The sequence below is a fragment of the Hippocampus guttulatus genome, chromosome 7 (assembly GCF_054856545.1).
Source record: "Hippocampus guttulatus isolate MCC_2025c chromosome 7, RoL_Hgut_1.0, whole genome shotgun sequence".
Taxonomy (NCBI): domain Eukaryota; kingdom Metazoa; phylum Chordata; class Actinopteri; order Syngnathiformes; family Syngnathidae; genus Hippocampus; species Hippocampus guttulatus.
Window position 1 is genome coordinate 22,656,129 of NC_141267.1, and position 18,385 is coordinate 22,674,513.

Consider the following 18,385-nt stretch of genomic DNA (forward strand, 5'->3'; position numbering starts at 1 on the left):
GCACCTTCAACGCCGCATTTTAAGCGTACACCTCCAACGGCCCCGAGCGCGTTTGCATAACGTCACCGATGTCAGAACGTATGAAATGACGTGACGTCAAGTAGTCGGCCATGCGCGCTGGCGATTTGCGCCATTTTGCAATGGGAAGGGTTTTTTTTTTTTTTCTTTGTTTTGCTTTCTCGGTAATCATTCGCGGAGATCAATAGCGCAAACCAAATAGGCACCGTTATTCTCATCAAAGTTCAACATTCAATCGGTTGCTCATTAACAGAATGAAAGTAGTTAAGTTCGCCCGTGTGGGAAAATGGACGATGACGGCTCCATTTATTTTTATTATTAAAAAAAAAAAAAGTACAACGTTTGAAATGTTGGACGAGGTGCACCTCAGATTTGACTCTTGAAAGGCCACCAAGGTGCTTGAGCAATGCAATGACGAAGGGTCTTTCTCAACACGACATTTTTGGGACATCCTGTTGTGACTGGATGTGTCGCTAAATAAACCAATCGAGCGAAGGGAACTTTTCCAGATGACATTTTCATTCCAAATCACCCCTTGTCTGCCCCCCGCCCCCCAGCACATCATCATCGTCGTCAGCTGTACCACAGTCATGTATTTTGTAATATTTATGAACGTCAGGTTAAGTTGAGCAACTGGTGCAATTGTTTTTCAGAAAAACGTCACGGCTATAAATGACAACACATGGGAAAATCCATATTGCGCAAACTTTTACAACTTAAAAACAACAAAAAAAAGTCAAGCTTTTTTTTTTTTCCAGCATCAATCATCATCAAAAATGCAATTCAGGACACATGCAGACATCTTAGATTAAAATTTGCTGTTGACCAGTGCGACCGGGTGTCCTGTCAACATGGAGCGACGAAGCTACGTGCCCCCCCCCGCCCCCCCAAAAAAGTTTTAAAATGATTGTATGGGGGCAGAAACGGATAGCGCGATTGACCCTCAAACATTTATTGTCATGACTTTCGTAACGCACTGAAGCCGCACACTTGTGTGCTGTGCCGGTTGAAATCAGACAACAGAGGCGTGCGTTGGAACGCACGCGTTGATCCGTTGAATGAATCGTTTCAACGGCGATAAGGAAAATACCTGGAAAAAAAAACTTTTTTTTTTCCCTTACCATTTTCTTGCGAAGCACATTGGGTAAAAAAAAAAAAAGTATTGCAGTAGTTTTACAACATGCTCCGATATGAATTCAACATTTGCGGATTCCCGGTTTGCGTGAAAACAAACGCGTTGATCACTTGTGAGCAAATGCAGAAGCGCTCCAGGATGCTTTGCATTTTTAGCAAAGTCTTCCAAAGTATTTGTCCAACCAAAAAAATAATAATAATTTTGCACAAGATGGCGACTCGAACTCCACTTGGAAGCACGGACAAATCCGTTGACACGATACAACATCGCTATTTGCACGTCATACTGCAGTTGCGCTTTTTCGCAATGTTTTGCCGCAGACCATGTTTACTACCTAATTTAGACCTTAAAAGCAAAAAAAAAAAAAAAAAAAAGATTTGATGAATATTTCTCTCTTTTTTTTTTTTTATCACATGCCTGCGGCCACGAACAGAGAGAATGCGAATGCGCGTCGTGCCAAGAGCGCCACGCCAACGATTGTCATTGGCCGTCGCCCTCGAGTTCCAAAACCGTAGTCCTTCCAAAATGGCCGACCGCTGTGCTTTTTCTGTTCTTCTCCGTTCGCAACATAACGCGCGAGATCAAACGCCCCAAAAATGTGCAAACTGGAGCGGAGGAAAAAAAAAAAAAAGCTGTTCTCCACACGCACAGCAGTATAATTGAACATGGCTCTTTTTTCAAAGAATCGGTTGAATGTTCTGCTCTTCTTTAGCAAAAAAAGCAGGCTGAAAAGGTTAAAAAAAAAAAAAACAGTTTGCCAAAACTGCCAAGAGCGTTTCACAAGAATAAAGGTCGATTTAAACGTTCCATCAGTGGTCGAGGATCAGCTTAAAAGTGCTTTGCTTTTTTTCCAATGCACGCCCAAACAGAGCCCCCCCCCCCACCCCCTCAATGTTAAGAGGCTGCATTTTCGCAGGAGTGAATCTTGAAATTTCATGCATTAACATTTTTAATTTTTTTTTACGAGTGGCCACTCACAAGTACCTCTCGCTGGCGTCGAGCCCGACGCTCCGACCCGCAAAATGACCACAGGAATGATTTCGAGTCGAGATTTGTGGGGGGAAAAAAAAAATGCACCCAATGGGGACGGAGGAGCTTTTTGGCCTGCTGCCGGCGATCCCCTCTGACTTGGTTTGCCTCTTAAAATCGTAAGAAGCTGAGATCTTCACCGAGCGGATTGCCATTTCATGTCTCGGGACCTCCAAATCACAGTCGCAATTCAGACTGCTGCGGGTCCATAAAAAAAACAAAACACTTCTGGACTCCAAGTCGAAGGCAAGAGCTTGGGACCACTCGTCCTCCGAGATGGGCCAAAGCCGTCGCGACATCGCCAGTATTAGCCTTCAAATGGTTTTCTCTCAAGTACTCGATCACCACAAAAGGGCCTTCGACAATTTGAAAAACATTTGTCTTTGAAGCGCCACATTTTCCCGCGGCACCTAGCGCCGTCGTCCGAAGTAGACGCGTCTCAGAGGTGCACGGACAAAAGAGAGAAAAGGCGAAATAAGCCGGCCGCCGTCCATTCCTCGGATCTCTTTGGCCGACGGGACAGACTGAAAAAAAATCCTCGGCCGATGTCGCTTGAAGCTTTGGTCGGGGGTCGCAATTTGGGGGGGACTGACCAAAGGGTCCTCGGGGCCGCTCGTCGGGGGAGGCGCGCGGGGGGGGGTTTGCCGGCGTCCGATCCGGGGGCCGCGCGGCGGCTCAGGTGGCGGGGGTCTCGGCCTGCAGACCGGACATGCGGATCTGCGAGCTGCTCTTGCTGAGGATGGACAGCTGCGTGCCCCCGTTCGCGCCGCTGCTGGCGAGCGAAGGGTGCCGCTGCTTCGGGTCCGCGGCAAAGTACCTGTTCGCCGTCCAGCTGCGCCATTTCCTTTTGATCTCCGATTGCACCTTGAAAGATACACCCGTTTGTCGCTCTTGGCGATGTGGCTCGGTGACAGAGTTCATTTTTCGCTCGCCGTACTGCGCATAGTTCATTTCTAGCGAATTGGCGATTGCCGTTGTATTGAACGAAGTCGAAACAGAGAGAGCGAGATTTACCTCTCCATTCAGGAAGCAGTAGAGGACAGCCACCACGAAGCCCTGAAAGAACGCACACGTCAAATGATGAGATGCAAAATCCCGAAGAGTTTCGCGAAAACGCAAAGTAGACCCGAGAGGAAAACGCTCGGTTACCTGAAAGGATCCCAAGCCGAGCTCGAACACGAGACGCTCCCTCTTGCTGACGTTCTCGGGAGAGAAGGCGAACGCGGTGTAGTGGATCCCAAAGAGAGGAATGAGCAGCAGAGTGGAGCGCGCCAACCTCCTGCCGGACGGCAAAGAGATTCTCGATGGCATATTTGGAGAAAATTGGGTGGTGCTTCGAAAGGCTTTTTTGGTGCTTTTTACCGTCTTCGTTATGAATGCGTTGCTTTTAGCGTTTGTTATTGTCCGATTAGATTTTTGCTTCCCGCGCAGCACTTTGTATACCGCGCCGGTTGTTCTCAAGTGCCGAGCTGAGGAAGACAAACGTGACTTACAGGTAAATGCTGGATTCGTTTCCTCCGATATCCGGGGACTGCAGTTTCTGGACCAGGATGACGATGATGCCAATAAACAGGACAAAGTTGATCTTAAAAAAAAAAAAGAAAAACATAAATGACACGATGATGGTGACAAAATGAGCACATCAAGTTTGAAGGCGCAAAGCGCACCATGATGGAAGCCAGCGCGGGCCCCTTGATCACCCACCAGATGGCGGCGTTGTCGTTCATGTCCCAACACCTGAAAGAGAAGACGACCGACGGCGGACGACTGAAAATCAACCTCCGAGCGCGGGGCTCAAGAATCCGCTGCCCCCCCTCCTACCCGATGTCATCGAAATGCAGCCTCAGCGCCGCCCAGATGGTTACGCACAAGGTCGGCGTTCCTATCGCGGAGGTTCATATTCCGTCATAAGAATGCGAATGACAAGCCGGCGTCTCGGAGTCCGGCGGCCTCACCCCAGCCGATGACGATGTACCAGTAGAAGTATCGCTTCTCGGGGAAGAAGGTCTCCACCAATAACGTGAAGAGATAAAGGCCCTCGATGAACAGCCAGAAATAGTTGGAGAGGACGCAGTAATGGAAGAATAACATCACCGCCCGGCATTCCAACTTCGGGAGAAATTGCAAAGAGCGCACGCGTCTTAGCGGGGGGTGAGGGTGGGGGTGGGGGTGGGGGACTTTGGACGACCCGGGCACGAACCGCCACTCACGGTACGGACGAAGCAGTGCTCGCTGTCCTCCTCGGCGTACAGCACGCCGTCTTTGATGAAGACGGAAACGGCTCGCAAGACGAACGACACAAACAGGTTCATGTGGATGAAGTTCCTGGTGCAGTGCAGCTTCCTGTAGGCGCAAAGCAGACGCGGCGAGGAGGCTTTTCAGGACGGCCGCGCCGAAGCCGCTTCCCCGAAGACTGAAGGACGATTGGGTTCGGGGCCGGGCGGTTGTGAAAACCTTGATTCCGTATCGACGGAGCAATCGGAACAGGGTTGGAAGCATCAGTAATGCGCTAGCAACTAGCATAGAGCTCAACGAATGGCTAGATTTTTCCGGTGGCGATAGAAGAAGAAGAGCGTTATTCGTCTCACGGTGGAGAAATTCCCGATTGACAGCGGCAACGTTACGAAAGGAAGAAAGGAGAAGAACCAAAGTAAAGGAGCTGCTGTAAAGGCAGCCGCTCTTGTGGCGCCATCTTGGGCAAATCTTAGCAAAAGATTTTCAGATTCGGAGCTTTCAAAATGAATCTTGCTCATCGACTCCCCTTTTTTTTTTTTGTTGTTGTTGTCCAGCCAGACGTGAAATCTGGAGTCTTTGCTCACCTGAACCTGCACAAGATGATCATGGCTGTGGTGAGCGACACCAAAGATGTACTGTAGCCGACCGTATAGAGAGCCTTCACTGACGCGTAGTACATGTCCTGCTTTGGAAAAGGAAAAAAAAAACCCCCAACAACTTTTGGACATGGAAAACGGGAAAGGCTCATGAAATTTGGAATGGAAACAACATTTCTGACAAAAATGTGTCCGTAGCGCGGCAGAAATTCCTCATTTGCCTTTTCTCTGGGAATTTCTTTAGTTCTGCAAAAAATCACCAATTTGGAAATTGTCAATTCTCTCCCGCTCGAGTGGCCTTTGCGCGGGTGGTTGTGTACCAACCGGATGAGTGTTGTTGCCTTCTTCATAGAAGCAAGCGTCGATGTAGTGAGGAAACGTCTCTGACCAGCCAAACTCGGTGCAGTTGCGACTGACCTTGCCCACCTCTGGAAATACAAACCAAATCGCCCCCCCCCCCCCCCCCCCCGTTCATCACTTTTCGACAAACAGTCGAGGCGATAAAACGGTGCCGAGTGGCACGAATGTTCGCCGGACAGGGCAGCATTCTTTTCATTTCCTGCATTCTTTTATAAACGCCGACAAGGCAACGATTGCTCTACGATACCGTCTAGTTTGCCAGTGATCCGATACCCAACAAATACAGAGCTCGCGTTGCCATTGCTGGCACCATTGTAAGGTCGATGCATCCTCCAAATAGCTCATTTTCAATGAACATCCATTTTTTTTTTGTGATGAAATGGTTAAAAATCCCGGCCGTCATTCGGACAAGGTTTCTTGGTGAACAGTCCGTGGAACTCACTCACCGTCGTGGTCTTCGCTCACGAACTGCGAGAAGAGTTCAGGACAGTCGACCAGGACCACATCGCCGACGCTGGCCGGGCGCCAACACGTCAGGTTGTCCCACATCCACGGACACCCTCGAGACACAAAACGCAAGCTCAATGTGCCCGCAGGGTCACTTTCCCCGAACCCGTTTACCGATATCGGAACTCCGCCGCGTCGTCGCCGGTTCAAACAAAAGCGCTCGGGTTCTTAAAGACTTGGCCAGGTTTCGGCCATCCCGGTATTCCACTCGGCGCGCGCCCCCGCCCCTTTCCACTTTGTCCGGTCGAGTCGAGCGGTGGACCGGCGACCGCTTTGAGCAGAAACATTCGCTCGGTCAGACGAGGGCACGAAGTAAGCCGTCATTTGGCGCGCAGCCATTCATCGTGTTCCGGTTTCAACCTTGATCGGATTTTTCTTTGCTTTCTTTGGTGGGGTAAGCCACATTTTGCAACGTCACCGGCGGTCACTTTGGAAACGTTTTTTTGTTATCGACGATGAAAGAAAGCCGCTCGTGGCTCAGCAGCAAGCGGACACTTGCCCGGACTTACCGAATTGGGAATCCTCGCCGCTCTCGTCCAAGGCCATCATCTCGGAGCATTTCTCCTCGTCCCTCTTGATGACGCAGTTGGAGGGGACTCGCTGGCATGAAACCTGTCGAACGGAGCGGCGGTGACGAGACGAAGGGAGTCGCCGTCGCATTTGGAACAGGAAAAAGGCCACAATGCTTGAACTGGAGCGCGCCGTCGAGTCAAACCGAGTTGCGGCTCGCGGTTTGACTCGACCGCGCGCCGGGCGGCCGACACGATCCCGAAGCCGCACCCGAAGGAAGGCGCTTTGCTCGCGAAAACAAGGCAATAAATACAGGGATGGCAATTTTCCGCGGATACCTGCCGTTTTATTTCTTAAATTGATCATTTTTGTGAATCGTCCAAATCCGTTGAGAAAATTTTAGGGGGGGGTGGGGGGTCAGGTACCTTATCGTCGAGTTTTCACGAGCTCTCCCGATCAGGCTTTCCATCTTCCGATTGTAAACAGCCCTGCGATTGGACGCGTATGATGTCTTACTTGTTGTGATTGGTCGCCCCATCCAGGCCACGCCCCTTTCCGCTTTTTTCATCACTAGCCATTGCCATCCCTGGAAATATCTGAAGGCGCGCATTTCGGCTCACGTTGGCCCGCGCGTTGGAGGCGCAGGCGCGCTTCTACAATGCGGATTATCCCGTGCGGCCTCAGCGCAATTTGGGACGAGGGGCCTCCGCAAACCCAAGATTCTTTCCTCCTTCGAGCCGGGTAACAGCTGCGCCACGCCGCGGCTTTACGCTGGGACAAAGCGTCCCGCGTCTCCGCTTCGGGTTCGGCATGCAACATAGCAGGGCTTGCCCGAGTGCGTTGGACGACGCCTCCCTCCTCCAACGCACCCGATTCAAGTCAGCAAGCCTGCTCGGGATCCCCATCATTTGAATCGGGGGGGGGGGGGGGGGTGGTCTCGGTGGAGGGAGACACCCGAAAACAGGCTGTCGGACTTGGGCACCCCCGCGATGCACCGTTGCCCCCCCCCCACCCCCCACTACCGGCAAGGTCAGCGATATCCTATATTGTAACATCTGATCAATAGCTGGCGTTGCCATCTGCGCGTCTCGTCTGGTATTGGACAAAACGCGGCCATGCTAGCTTTTTCATCGGCCGGAATCCCGTGCGAACAAGCCCCCCCGATTTGGGTGCAATTTTTGAGGATAAGACCTGTTCAGTTGGACAACTGATCAAGAAGTGCCTTCGATATCGCCGACTGGATTCGTTTTATTTCTCGACTAGCTCCTTGTAGCCACACAGCATAAGATTGCTAAACAGATTGCTATTTTCTGGATGTCTAAAAATCTTCTTGATAGCCCGATACGGCAACCGATCATCTTTCATCGACGGGACTCGTCGACCCAGTGCGGGTAATTCACTTTAAGGCCGGTTTAATTATTTGGCGTGGCTTGCGGCCAGCGCAAACAATCTCCGTGCGCGGGCAGAAAATCCCATCTGGTTCCTCTTAACAATGCGGGTCACGTCGAGCCCAGAGGTTAACACCTCGTACTCCCCCCCTCCACTCCCGAGTGTGCGGGGGGAGTGCCGTAAAGACAGTACGTGAGCACTAATTATTTCCACCGCAATTCTCGCGCACCTTCCTCACGCTATCGTTAGCACGAAAAGAGTTTTGGTTTTTGTTTTTCAATTCGGAGTCGTCCTGCAAAACAGACGCGAAACAAATAACAGCAGCAGCGTCATGTTCAGGTGGAGGTGATGCCAAAGGACCTTCCTGCTTACCGGCAGCTGCAGCAGAAAGACGGCGCAGACGAGCGGACTGAGGCCAGCGCCCAACATTTTGTTGCTTTGTGCCCGGTTTCCTTCTCAACGCTTGAATGGCCCAAGAGTCGAACGGGAGCAGGAGGAGGAGGAGGAGGAGGAGCGCAGCTCACCTCGGCTTCTGAACACAACAACAAATGCGCAAAGAAGAAGACGATAACGTGTGAAAATGTTGAGCAAAAAAAAAAAAAGGTTGCTTGGTTTCGGTCTCCGCAGCGCACGCGCGTCTCACCCGAGCCGTCATCGCGCTTCTCAACGTCGACAACGCGTCACCAACGGTTTGTGAATTGAAGGGTTCCGCTTCATCCGTCCGGTGGTCAAAGGTCGCCCCGCATTACCGGCGACACGTCGGATTCGTTTCAAGCGAGCGTCGCGGACTCCCTTTTTGCGTCCAAAACGTTTACGGACGCAATTTCCGGGCACGGCCGAGGCGTCGAGTGAATCCAGTTTGGCGGGCTCGCGATTGCGTCGATGCGGTGACCTTCGGCTTTTTCCAGCCGCCATCGCCGACTCTCGCGCGCCTTCGCGCAGGCCCGGCCGAATTGACCGCTTTTATTTTGCGGCTGCGTCGGCCGAAATGAACTGAGAAGGCAACGCGTCGGTTCATGAAGATTTGTCCGTTCCGTGGAATCGATTGCGAAAGGCCCAACGCAAGTACGCCAATCACGTCGCTTTTTATTTCCAGAGGTCAAACGCCGGGCTTGTCAATTGCGAGGGGGGAGAGACTTGATGCCGCGACTCAAGCCAAGTAGCAGAAACGAGTACTCGGTTCTTTGTCCTCCAAGGAGAACTTGGCTGTCCTACTCCTCAATAGCCCAGCCAGAAACAATCCCCCCCCCCCTTTCCATGAGCCCCCCCCCCTGTTGTCAAGGGCAACAGCTGAGTCTCTATTTGGACCAGGCTTGATGGACCTGATTTCCGGCTTCTTTTTGTTTTTTTCCCCCCCCAACTTCCTTCAAATCAAATCTTTTTGAGTGATGAAAAAGTTTGACCCGCACTTCTCAAGGACGTCTTCAAAATTTTGCACTTTTGGTTTATCGGAAGCGTGACTAGCCAGAGCAGGCCCGCGTCGCCCCGCCAAAACGTATTCAGCAAGCCGATCCAGCCGAGCGAGTGCGCAGATTCTCTCTCGTCACATTCACGGTGTTGAAAAACGAGAGCGGGGCGAGGAAGGAGAAGCGGGGAGGGGGGGGGGGTCGGCCGGATGATCACTCGCCGGCACTGCCGCGGAAGGCGCGCCGGGGATTGGACAGCTCGAAGGAGAGAAGGATGGCATACGATGATGAAGATGCGTCTTTGTCTTCCCAGAGGGGGGGGGGGGATGCGCTTGCGAGGGGGGAAAAGCTCGCTCGGCCTCACCGGCCGTAACCTCATCGCGCTTTCAAGCAGCATGATTCTTCTTTCGCTTGAAACGGCTCCGCCGTCTTCGCCCGGCAAATATTGAGCTTTTCACGCTTGATCGAAGGCATTTTGTTGAATTCAAATATTTCACCTCAATACTTTCGGTTGTTACATTTATGACGGAAGATGAGGCGACAGAATCGTTTTCAATTCAGTCAGCGTGACGGCCATTTCTTTACGTTGGGTGGCAGATGTTTGGACCAAGCGACTGCTGCGAAAACACACGTTTTGACTTCAGAGATCAGGATTCGATTGGAAATGTTCCTTTGCGTGAAAGCGTTTCAGGCACATTGAAAATCAAAAGTCGGTCGCTGTTGTCTTCTGTTTATCGCAACGGTCAAGTCAAGTCAAGTCAACAGTATTTATAGAGCACTTTCAAACAGCCATCGCTGCATACAAAGTGCTGTACATGGAGCAATTTAACATGCACAATAAACAGTAAGACAAATCGGTAATAAAGGCGGTAGAAAGCACCAAACAGTAAAACCAAGAACAAATCTAAGTCATGCTGAGTCGAATGCCAAAGAATACAAGTGAGTTTTGAGGAGGGTTTTGAAGATGGGCAGCGAGGAGGCTTGCCGAATGTTTAGTGGGAGGTCATTCCAGAGAGAGGGACCAGCAACAGAAAAGGCTCGATCCCCTCTGAGCCTCAGTTTAGTTCTTGGTACTTCTAATAAAGTCTGGTCCACAGACCTGAGGCGCCGGGCAGGTGTGTAGGGGCGGATGAGCTCAGAGAGGTAAGGTGGCGCGAGATTATTCAGAGATTTGAAAACAAATAAGAGGATCTTGAAAATAACTCTAAAATGAATGGGGAGCCAGTGAAGGGATGCCAGAGTAGGAGTTATGTGCTCCCTCTTACGAGTACCAGTCAAGAGGCGAGCGGCGGCATTCTGGACCAGCTGAAGGCGCTTAATGGAGGACTGGCTGACTCCAAAGTAAAGGGCATTGCAGTAATCGAGCCGGGATGTGACAAAGGCATGAATTACCATCTCAAAGTGTTCATGTGAGAGGAGAGGTTTTATTTTGGCCAGCTGTCTAAGGTGAAAGAAGCTGGATTTAACAACGGCACCAATTTGCCGATCGAGTTTGAAATCACTGTCCAGTTTAAGGCCCAAGTTTGAGACTGTTGACTTAAGATAAGGAGACAGGGGGCCCAAGTCTACAGGATGGAATGTACAAGGGCCACTGGGACCAAACAATATCACCTCTGTCTTCTTTTCATTGAATCTCAAGAAATTTTGTGCCATCCAGGTTTTGATTTCTTCCAGACAGGATAGGAGTGGCCTTAATGAGAAGGCGTCTTTCTTGCTCAGTGGGACATAGATCTGGCAGTCATCTGCATAGCAGTGGAAGGGAATACCATGTTTCCTTAAGATGGAACCCAATGGGAGCAGATACAGCGAGAACAGCAGAGGCCCCAGAATTGAGCCCTGTGGAACACCACATGACAGGGGAGCAGTGCGTGACTCAGAGCAGCCACGGCTGACACAGAAGGTTCTGTCAGCTAAATAGGACCTAAACCACTCAAGAGCACTGCCGCCAATGCCCACCAAGTGCTGCAAACGAGACAGCAGAATACTGTGATCCACTGTATCAAATGCTGCAGTTAAGTCCAATAAAACTAGACACACGTGGTCTCCAGAGTCATTTGCCAGGAGGATGTCATTAGAAACGCGTAACAGGGCTGACTCCGTGCTATGCATCGTCTTGAAACCTGACTGGAAGACCTCCAAGATGTTATGTTCATCCAAGAAAATTTTCAACTGCATGTGCACGACTTTTTCCAGAATTTTGGAAATGAAAGGCAGCTTGGAAATGGGCCTGAAACTTGACAGCACATCTGGATCAAGGCCAGCTTTCTTGATCAAGGGTTGGACCACAGCATGTTTAAACTGTTGGGGAACTACACCAGAAGAGAGGCTGCTGTTGATGATATCTAAGACTGATGCGCCAACACTCGGGAGAACCTCCTGAAAGAAGTGCGGGGGAAGAGAGTCGCAAGGGGAGCCAGATGGCTTTGTCTGGCGAACTACATCCTCCAAAAGCGCCAAGGACACAGTTTCAAAAGAATTTAGCACAGCTGAACATGGAACATGGACAGAGGGGTCAGATGCGGTATTTGAGACCGGAGTCCTAGCTGTAGAGACCTTACCAATGAAAAACTGAAGGAATCTGTTGCACATCTCGGGTGAAGAATCCGAGCAAGTAGGCAGAGGGGGTTTGAGTACAGAATCTATTGTTTTAAATAGTGCGCGTGGGTTGTGACGGTTAGCTTGAATAAGGTCCGACAGATATTCTCTTTTGGCCTCTTTCACTGTGAGCTGGTAGTTACGCCAGCAGTCTTTCCAAATTTGATAAGATAGCGGTGGCCAAGATAGCGTCGCTGTGTTGTTCAACTCGACTCCAAAAGAATGGAAATCGGCTGTATTGCGTAACGCCAGTGGCATTAGCATGACCTTGATTTAAAAAATATATATATTAAAAAAAACAGATCCGCACCCGCAAGTGAGCGATTATTTTCCCTCCCAGAAGGGAACGCGAAGGACACTCCGATAGATTTGAGAAATCTTTCTGCACAAAATCGCCCCGAGGATCGAGGAACAACCTCCGCGCATCCCAGCCGACGCATGCCGCAAGATCCCGACGCGTGTCCGCAAGATCTTGCCGCTCGCGCTTCAACTCGGGATGCAAAAACAATCACGCACACGCAACGCCGGCGCTGCAGCAGCCGCGCGACACTTGGCGCGATGGAAACAAGATCTTACCATTTTCGCGTTCAGTCTTTATCTCGCTGCTCCCGCGCTGAGGAAAAATCTCCGCAGAGGGTCCATGAAGAGGTAGACTGTAAATTTCCCCAGTGTGGGACAAATAAAGGATATCATATTACTCCGCGAAAAACAAACAAACAAAGATAACATTCATCTCAAATGCGCCGAGTCGAAAGTGTCCGGGGGGGGGGGGGGGGGGGGGGCGGGGCTGAAATAACTCCGGCGTGATCATTTGCAAGGACAAAGCCCCGCCGAGCGTTGAACTCCCTCCGTCCGTCTCACTCTCTCTCTCTCTCTCACTCCGCTATAGATGCAGAGTGAGCGACTCGTGTGCGCGCGCACACACACACACGCGCGCGCGCACACAATAACAAAGCCAAGAAAACAAAGCGTGCCGAGGAACCCGGGACAGCATCACCTTTTCCCGTCATAAAGTGAAGTGAAGTTGCTGCCAATTCAGATTTTGGCTTGACTTGGCGTCGGCGGCTCCTTTGGCCTTTTTGCCCCGCCGCCGCCGCCGCACCGGCGCAGCATCAGCGCGGTGGCGAGCAAGCGGTGGAGTTGCCGCCTCCAGCAAAATCAAGAATTGATCAGTACGAAATGACTGCGTTCGAAATTCGATTGCAAACGGTCACGGGCTGCGCGCGGCGGAATCCTTTCCGGAACATACCGGTACCTTTGAAATTACGAGTCCGCCGCTTCCGGCTGATGGTCGGCACCAATGCGGAGCGATTTTGCAACTGGATCGATCCACGTGGGCCTGCCGGCCTGCACCTCAGAAGAGTGATGTCATCGCCTCCCTCAAAACCGAGGGGCCGTAGTCAATCTGGACCGGAACTGGGACTTCATATCCATGATCCGGAGTCCCAGTTGAGCTCCCGCGTCCGAGCCCGTGCAAGCCTGGTCCGTCTTTGCTCCTCTACCTGAACAACAATGTTGAGATAGAATCATTAGGACGGTTCGATGACAGGACCTCCCCCAAGGCTATGCAGGTGTGCAACCTTTTGTGTATTTCCTGCTCTTGGGGGGGGGGGGGGGGGGGGCGATGGCCCGACCTCCAGAAAGAAGAGGTTGAACGCAAGGCTGGAAACTATTTGTTGCCTTGGCGGAGTGACTTCAGTGGAGGAGCAACTTTTCAAATTTTGTGGAGCAAGTGTGCTGTTTTTTTTTTTGTTTTGTTTGTACCGCTTCAATTTGCCGGGAGTCGGTTGCGTTCCACCCCACCGTGGCGCACGGCGGTCCAAAGGCCCTCCTCCACCCGTGCGAGTCGAGGAAAACAACAAAACGAAGAAAAGTCCACCAGCTGGACTGCCCTTTGCGGTCGACTGGCTCTGGACACGCATCCAGGCCAGTCACTCCGAAGACACCAGGATCCGGATGGGAGTCGCGTGCACAATGTACACACGTCATCACTAATTGATCCCGTTTTGAATTCGGGGAAAAGAGAATGATATGCTGCCGTATGGGTTGCCATAGCAACTGCAGCATTTGAATGCGAGGGGGGATGTGGAGTGCTGGCTGGAAGGTGATTGAGGATGCTGGCGTGGGAATGGAAATCGGCGAGCGCAAAACCGCCTGGGGGGTGGGGGGGGGGGGATTTGAAGCGATGTCTGAAAGAAAACATTCGTCTCTCATACGAAAATGATTCCAGCACGCTCACACACCACGATTTGATTTACGCTACATATTGAACAGATGGCTGCGTCTCTATCCCAATGTGCAATAATTATTCCAGAATAGAATCCAGATTGTATCAAAGCTGCACATACGGCATGTATTGCATCCATCGGCCCATCCAAGCTCGCTTAATCGTCGCGAGGGTGGCGTGCTGGAGCCCACCCCCAGCCGTCTTTGGGCACTAGGTGGGGGGGGGGGGGGGGGGGGGACACACCATTCACAGTCGCACCCCGGGACAATTTCGAGTGCTCCATTAACCTGCCATGCATGTTTTGGGAATGTGGGGGTGAAGTTGAATACCCAGACAAAAGCCACACATGCATGGACATAGAAATGTAACGTCACGGAAACATGAAGCCCACACAGAGCGCCAGATATTGCGGTGCGATACGATATTAACCAGAACAGCGTGAGTATATCTCAACTCAACTGTATATTCCTTGAGGACTCTAAAACAGCCACCGCTGCATACAAAGTGTTCTACATGGACCAAAAATAATTCATACAGCAACAAACGAATTCCTAACAAAGAGCAGCATTCTGGACCAACTGGAGATGCTTCATGGAGGATTGTCCGACTCCAAAGTGAATTGTAATATTCCGATGAATAAGATGTTGTCAAGGTCCGCCTCCGGAGAAGAGGGTCTTCGTCAAAATCGCTGGTGGGTCAGGGTTATATCCTGAACAATTTGCGCCATTCTGGGTTTTGCAGCCAAAGGAAACATTTGCTCTCCTTCTATTTGAAAATGGCGCGCGAGCGGTGCACAGTCCTTGACGTGGTGGAAGTAGAAACGGAATTGCCGGAGTCATTGCAGGAAGTCAAAGTGCACAAAGTAACTTTACCAGGGAAGTGCGAGTTGACCTCCAATGCGGATGAGGTCAAGTTGGCCCGGGTGAGGTAAGAATCCACTTCCCTTATAGCGGTGATCGCGGATCACCGCTGTAAGGGAAGTGGACCTTTGAGGACCGCCTTCCGCTGCGATCGCGCATGTCTTATTATGTGAGGGGTGTGGCTTTAGTCGGAGGCACGAGGAGGAGAAATGAAATTAGCCTACGTTCATCAAGCGCCCCGTGACCTCTCACGATCAAACCTTCATGAACGCGGTCATGTACTGAAATTTGGGGATGTCAACATAGTATCGCACTATTTTGTATCCCACACCACCGAGTCATGTCGCCATTTAACCCGTCTCCGCTAATTATCAGGTGGGAGGAAGCAAATCCCAAACAAGTCTTCTCTTGTGCCGAGCAAAGTGCGTCACAGCCTGGGGAGGAATGTCAAAATGCAACCGCCTCCGCCGCCTCCCAGGAAAAAAAGTCCGCTGTTTTCCCCGCTACGTTTTCAGGACACATTGATGTCTCTACAGGAATTGCTCATTCCTAAATTGGCAGCAGGTGGGGTGGGGGGGGGGGGGGTGGGGGGGAGGCACGAAGCCGCAATTTTTCCAATTACCGTAATGAAGGGTGAGGGCGGAGCCTCATTTCCACTCCAAATCAGTTCATGCGCACCAGCGCAACACCTGGAGCACAGCCTCCTCTTGTCAAGCGTGCGCGTGCGGCCGCATGTGCGTTCATCACGTGTGAGGTACACAATGTGTTCCCGCGGGTCACTCGCGGGGACCTCTTCTGGTCTGGGAAGCAGAAATCAGGTCCCCACAAGGGAAAGGATTTGAAATCAATCAAGCGACTCTTCTGTATTAATCACCACAGACCCGCGGTCCTTCCGAATGACCAGTATTGATGAGAACACTTTGGTCGGCCAAATCGACCATGCTAGGCCAGCTATTTTGAAGATACGTTTCATCGGACATTAACTGTGTATGCCAGCCAGGGCGTTTGTAGAATGTCAAGTCAAGTCAAGTCAAGTGTATTTCTCGAGCCATCGCTGCATACAAAGTGCTGTACATGGAGCAATTTAACATGCACAATAACCAGTAAAACAAATTGGGTAATAAAGACGGTAGAAAGCAGCAAACAGTAAAACCAAGAACAAATCGAAAGTCCTGCTGAGTCGAATGCCAAAGAATACAAGTGAGTTTTGAGGAGGGTTTTGAAAATGGGCAGCGAGGGGAGGCTTGCCGAATGTTCAGTGAGATGTCATTCCAGAGAGAGGGACCGGCAACAGAATTTCATTGGGGCTGGCGCTTGCTTTCTAATGTCGAGTGATTTATTTTTTTCCCATTTCAGTTTCAGCGGCACCGATTGAACAAACGGGGGGATGAGCCCATTGCCAACGTTGCCACGAACATCCAAAGGCTGACTGGCACGTTGTGGAAGATGAACTTTCTCATATTTGGGGGTGTAAATCCACAATCATTTCTTGCTGGCGTCATTCAGCAACTTCATGTGAAAGACGACACCACTGTCTGCCGCCTCTTACTGTTGAACCGGCCAGTGGAAATGTCAGGTGATGAATGTTAAACCTCTGGCATTTTAATCGACAATGCTGAAGCGGATCAAGCGGCATCCCGTTTCACCTCTAAAAATGGAGTCGAGAAAAAAAACAAAAAAGCAAACCGCTCTTCACTGCTCGTGATTCTCTGAGTGTGGCGCGCGTGGCACGTGGGTTCCCTCCGGGGGTCCTCGATGCGTGCGATGTGGCCGAGCTCCATGTCCTGAAGTGACTTGACGAGAGCTCATCAAGCCACAAAGGACGGAAAGAAGCCGAGGAAGCTCAATACAAGCGACTGACGAGACAGCGAGAAGCACCCGTTTCTCCGGAGCACTTGGAAACAATCCTTCTCGCCTTCGTCGCATCTCGGCCGGATCACTGGAACGCAATTTACTTTGGAGTCCGCCGATCCTCCATCAAGCGTCTCCAGTTGGTCCACAATACTGCTACTTGCCTCTTGACCGGTACTCGTAAGAAGGCGCACGTCACGCCTACCCTGGGATCCCTTTACTGGCTACATTTGAGAGTTTTCTCCCGGTGGCTTCGGTCTGCGGGCCGGACCCTATTTGAGGTACCAAGAACTAAGCGGAGGCTCAGAGGAGATGGAGCCTTTTCCGTTGCCGCTCCCTCTCTTCAGAATGACCTGAACAGTCTTTAAAATTCGTCTTCAAATTCATTTTTATTCTTTGGCTTTTGACTCGGCACGAGACTTTATTTTTAGTTGGATCGTGCCTTCTGCCGTCTTCGCTATTTATTATTTTATTGTCGTATGAATTATTTTTGCTCCATGTACAGCGGTGGCCATTTTAAAGTGCTCTAGAAATACTGTACGGGGGCGAGTTGAGTTGAAGAAAAAAAGGGCGCAAAACCACAACCATCTAAATCAAAGCCAAATCAGGAGAACACAGATCATCACAAAAAGACTTGGATTCATCAAAAATATGGCCAAAAAATGGACATCCTTCCAAAATTGAACACGTGATGAGCAAAAAAAAAAAAAAGAACTGGCCAGGAATGCTGCCAAGAGGCCGATGACGACATTGAAATGCTCCGTTCGAAGCGTCAAAAATCAGCAATGATGCCGATGACGTCGTTATTCTGAAAAAATGTCAGTGCCCAAATGGGAGCCCACCAAAAGGCATTGATAACGCGAGACGCCGTAGCCCAATTTGCAAGTCCAATCAGATGATTTTTGCTTTGCCATTTCAAGAAAGGAAAGGCTGCACTCTTGATGTTCGGCTACGTCGGCTTACTTGAGCATCTGGGCGACTTCCCAAAAAATGCATTGCGGCGCGCTGTTGAAATTCAGATCACAGACTTTTGCCCGCAAAGCAGGCGAAGGGGGGAGCGAGAGAGAGAGATGAGAAAGAGCGGCCCGGGTGGGACAAAAAGACGGAGGAGGTGAACGGCGAGGCTGTCCTGCGGCATACAGAAAAGGACGAGGTGCAACTGGCAACCTTTGACGCAAAGGTCCCAAGCGTGCCGTTTCCAAAACCCGAGCCGGTCCCCGAATTTCACTTTGTCGCCGGATCAGCGCTCTGCAACAAGAGCCAATTTTGATTATCCCCCCCAAATACTTTTGGATTTCGGACTCCCTTCCGGGCCGTCGCATGCTTGGCCTCGGACGGCAAAAACGACAGAAAACAGTGAAGCCGTAAAAATCGAAGCGCATTATAGCGAGGCTTCGCCGTGCGGCGCTTAAGATGATCATTTCCTCGGGAGAACATTCGATGAGGCCGCATCGAAAAACAACATGAACAGGGAGGCCCTCGATGAAAACCGCCAAGCTTGGCACTGTCATGTGAGCTGACCGGTGGGAACATTTCGGATGCGCGCGCACACGCACACACACACACACGCAAGCTCTCCTCCACTTGAACATGCTGCCCCCCGCCCCCCGTGCAGTGCCTCCACTTCACTCATCACTATGGCAACCATCTACAGTAGTTCGACATTT

At 51.0% G+C, this 18,385-nt stretch overlaps 1 protein-coding gene across 4 annotated transcripts; it reads right to left on the reverse strand.

Annotated features, from left to right (window-relative positions):
- Window positions 1-282: 282 nt before the first annotated feature.
- LOC147203127 (pituitary adenylate cyclase-activating polypeptide type I receptor-like) lies at window positions 283-13,371 on the reverse strand. 4 transcript variants are annotated; one of them, XM_086114886.1, is made up of 15 exons: window positions 13,036-13,371; window positions 12,357-12,433; window positions 8,152-8,311; window positions 6,390-6,492; window positions 5,820-5,933; window positions 5,338-5,441; window positions 5,002-5,102; window positions 4,393-4,525; window positions 4,138-4,291; window positions 4,004-4,064; window positions 3,850-3,919; window positions 3,676-3,767; window positions 3,332-3,461; window positions 3,197-3,238; window positions 283-3,046 (listed from the first exon to the last, which is right to left on the reverse strand). In XM_086114886.1, exons 3-15 carry the CDS (start codon window positions 8,206-8,208, stop codon window positions 2,858-2,860), a joined length of 1,350 nt encoding a protein of 449 aa, XP_085971012.1. In that variant the 5' UTR covers window positions 8,209-8,311; window positions 12,357-12,433; window positions 13,036-13,371; the 3' UTR covers window positions 283-2,857. The 4 variants fall into 4 exon arrangements, with proteins under 4 accessions (XP_085971012.1, XP_085971013.1, XP_085971011.1 ...); XM_086114887.1 differs by lacking the exon at window positions 13,036-13,371 and having other exon boundaries at window positions 5,002-5,099; window positions 12,357-12,556; XM_086114885.1 differs by lacking the exon at window positions 13,036-13,371 and having other exon boundaries at window positions 12,357-12,556.
- Window positions 13,372-18,385: the final 5,014 nt, after the last annotated feature.

What these genes read in the sequence shown, in the direction of transcription:
- LOC147203127 (XM_086114886.1), bottom strand. Translation starts at nt 8,208, where the DNA reads ATGTTGGGCGCTGGCCTCAGTCCGCTCGTCTGCGCCGTCTTTCTGCTG. An exon ending in CGTGAGCGAAGACCACGACG is followed by an intron (nt 5,442 to 5,819) that starts GTGAGTGAGTTC and finishes TTGTATTTCCAG; the next exon opens with AGGTGGGCAAGGTCAGTCGC. An exon ending in AACGAATCCAGCATTTACCT is followed by an intron (nt 3,462 to 3,675) that starts GTAAGTCACGTT and finishes GCCGTCCGGCAG; the next exon opens with GAGGTTGGCGCGCTCCACTC.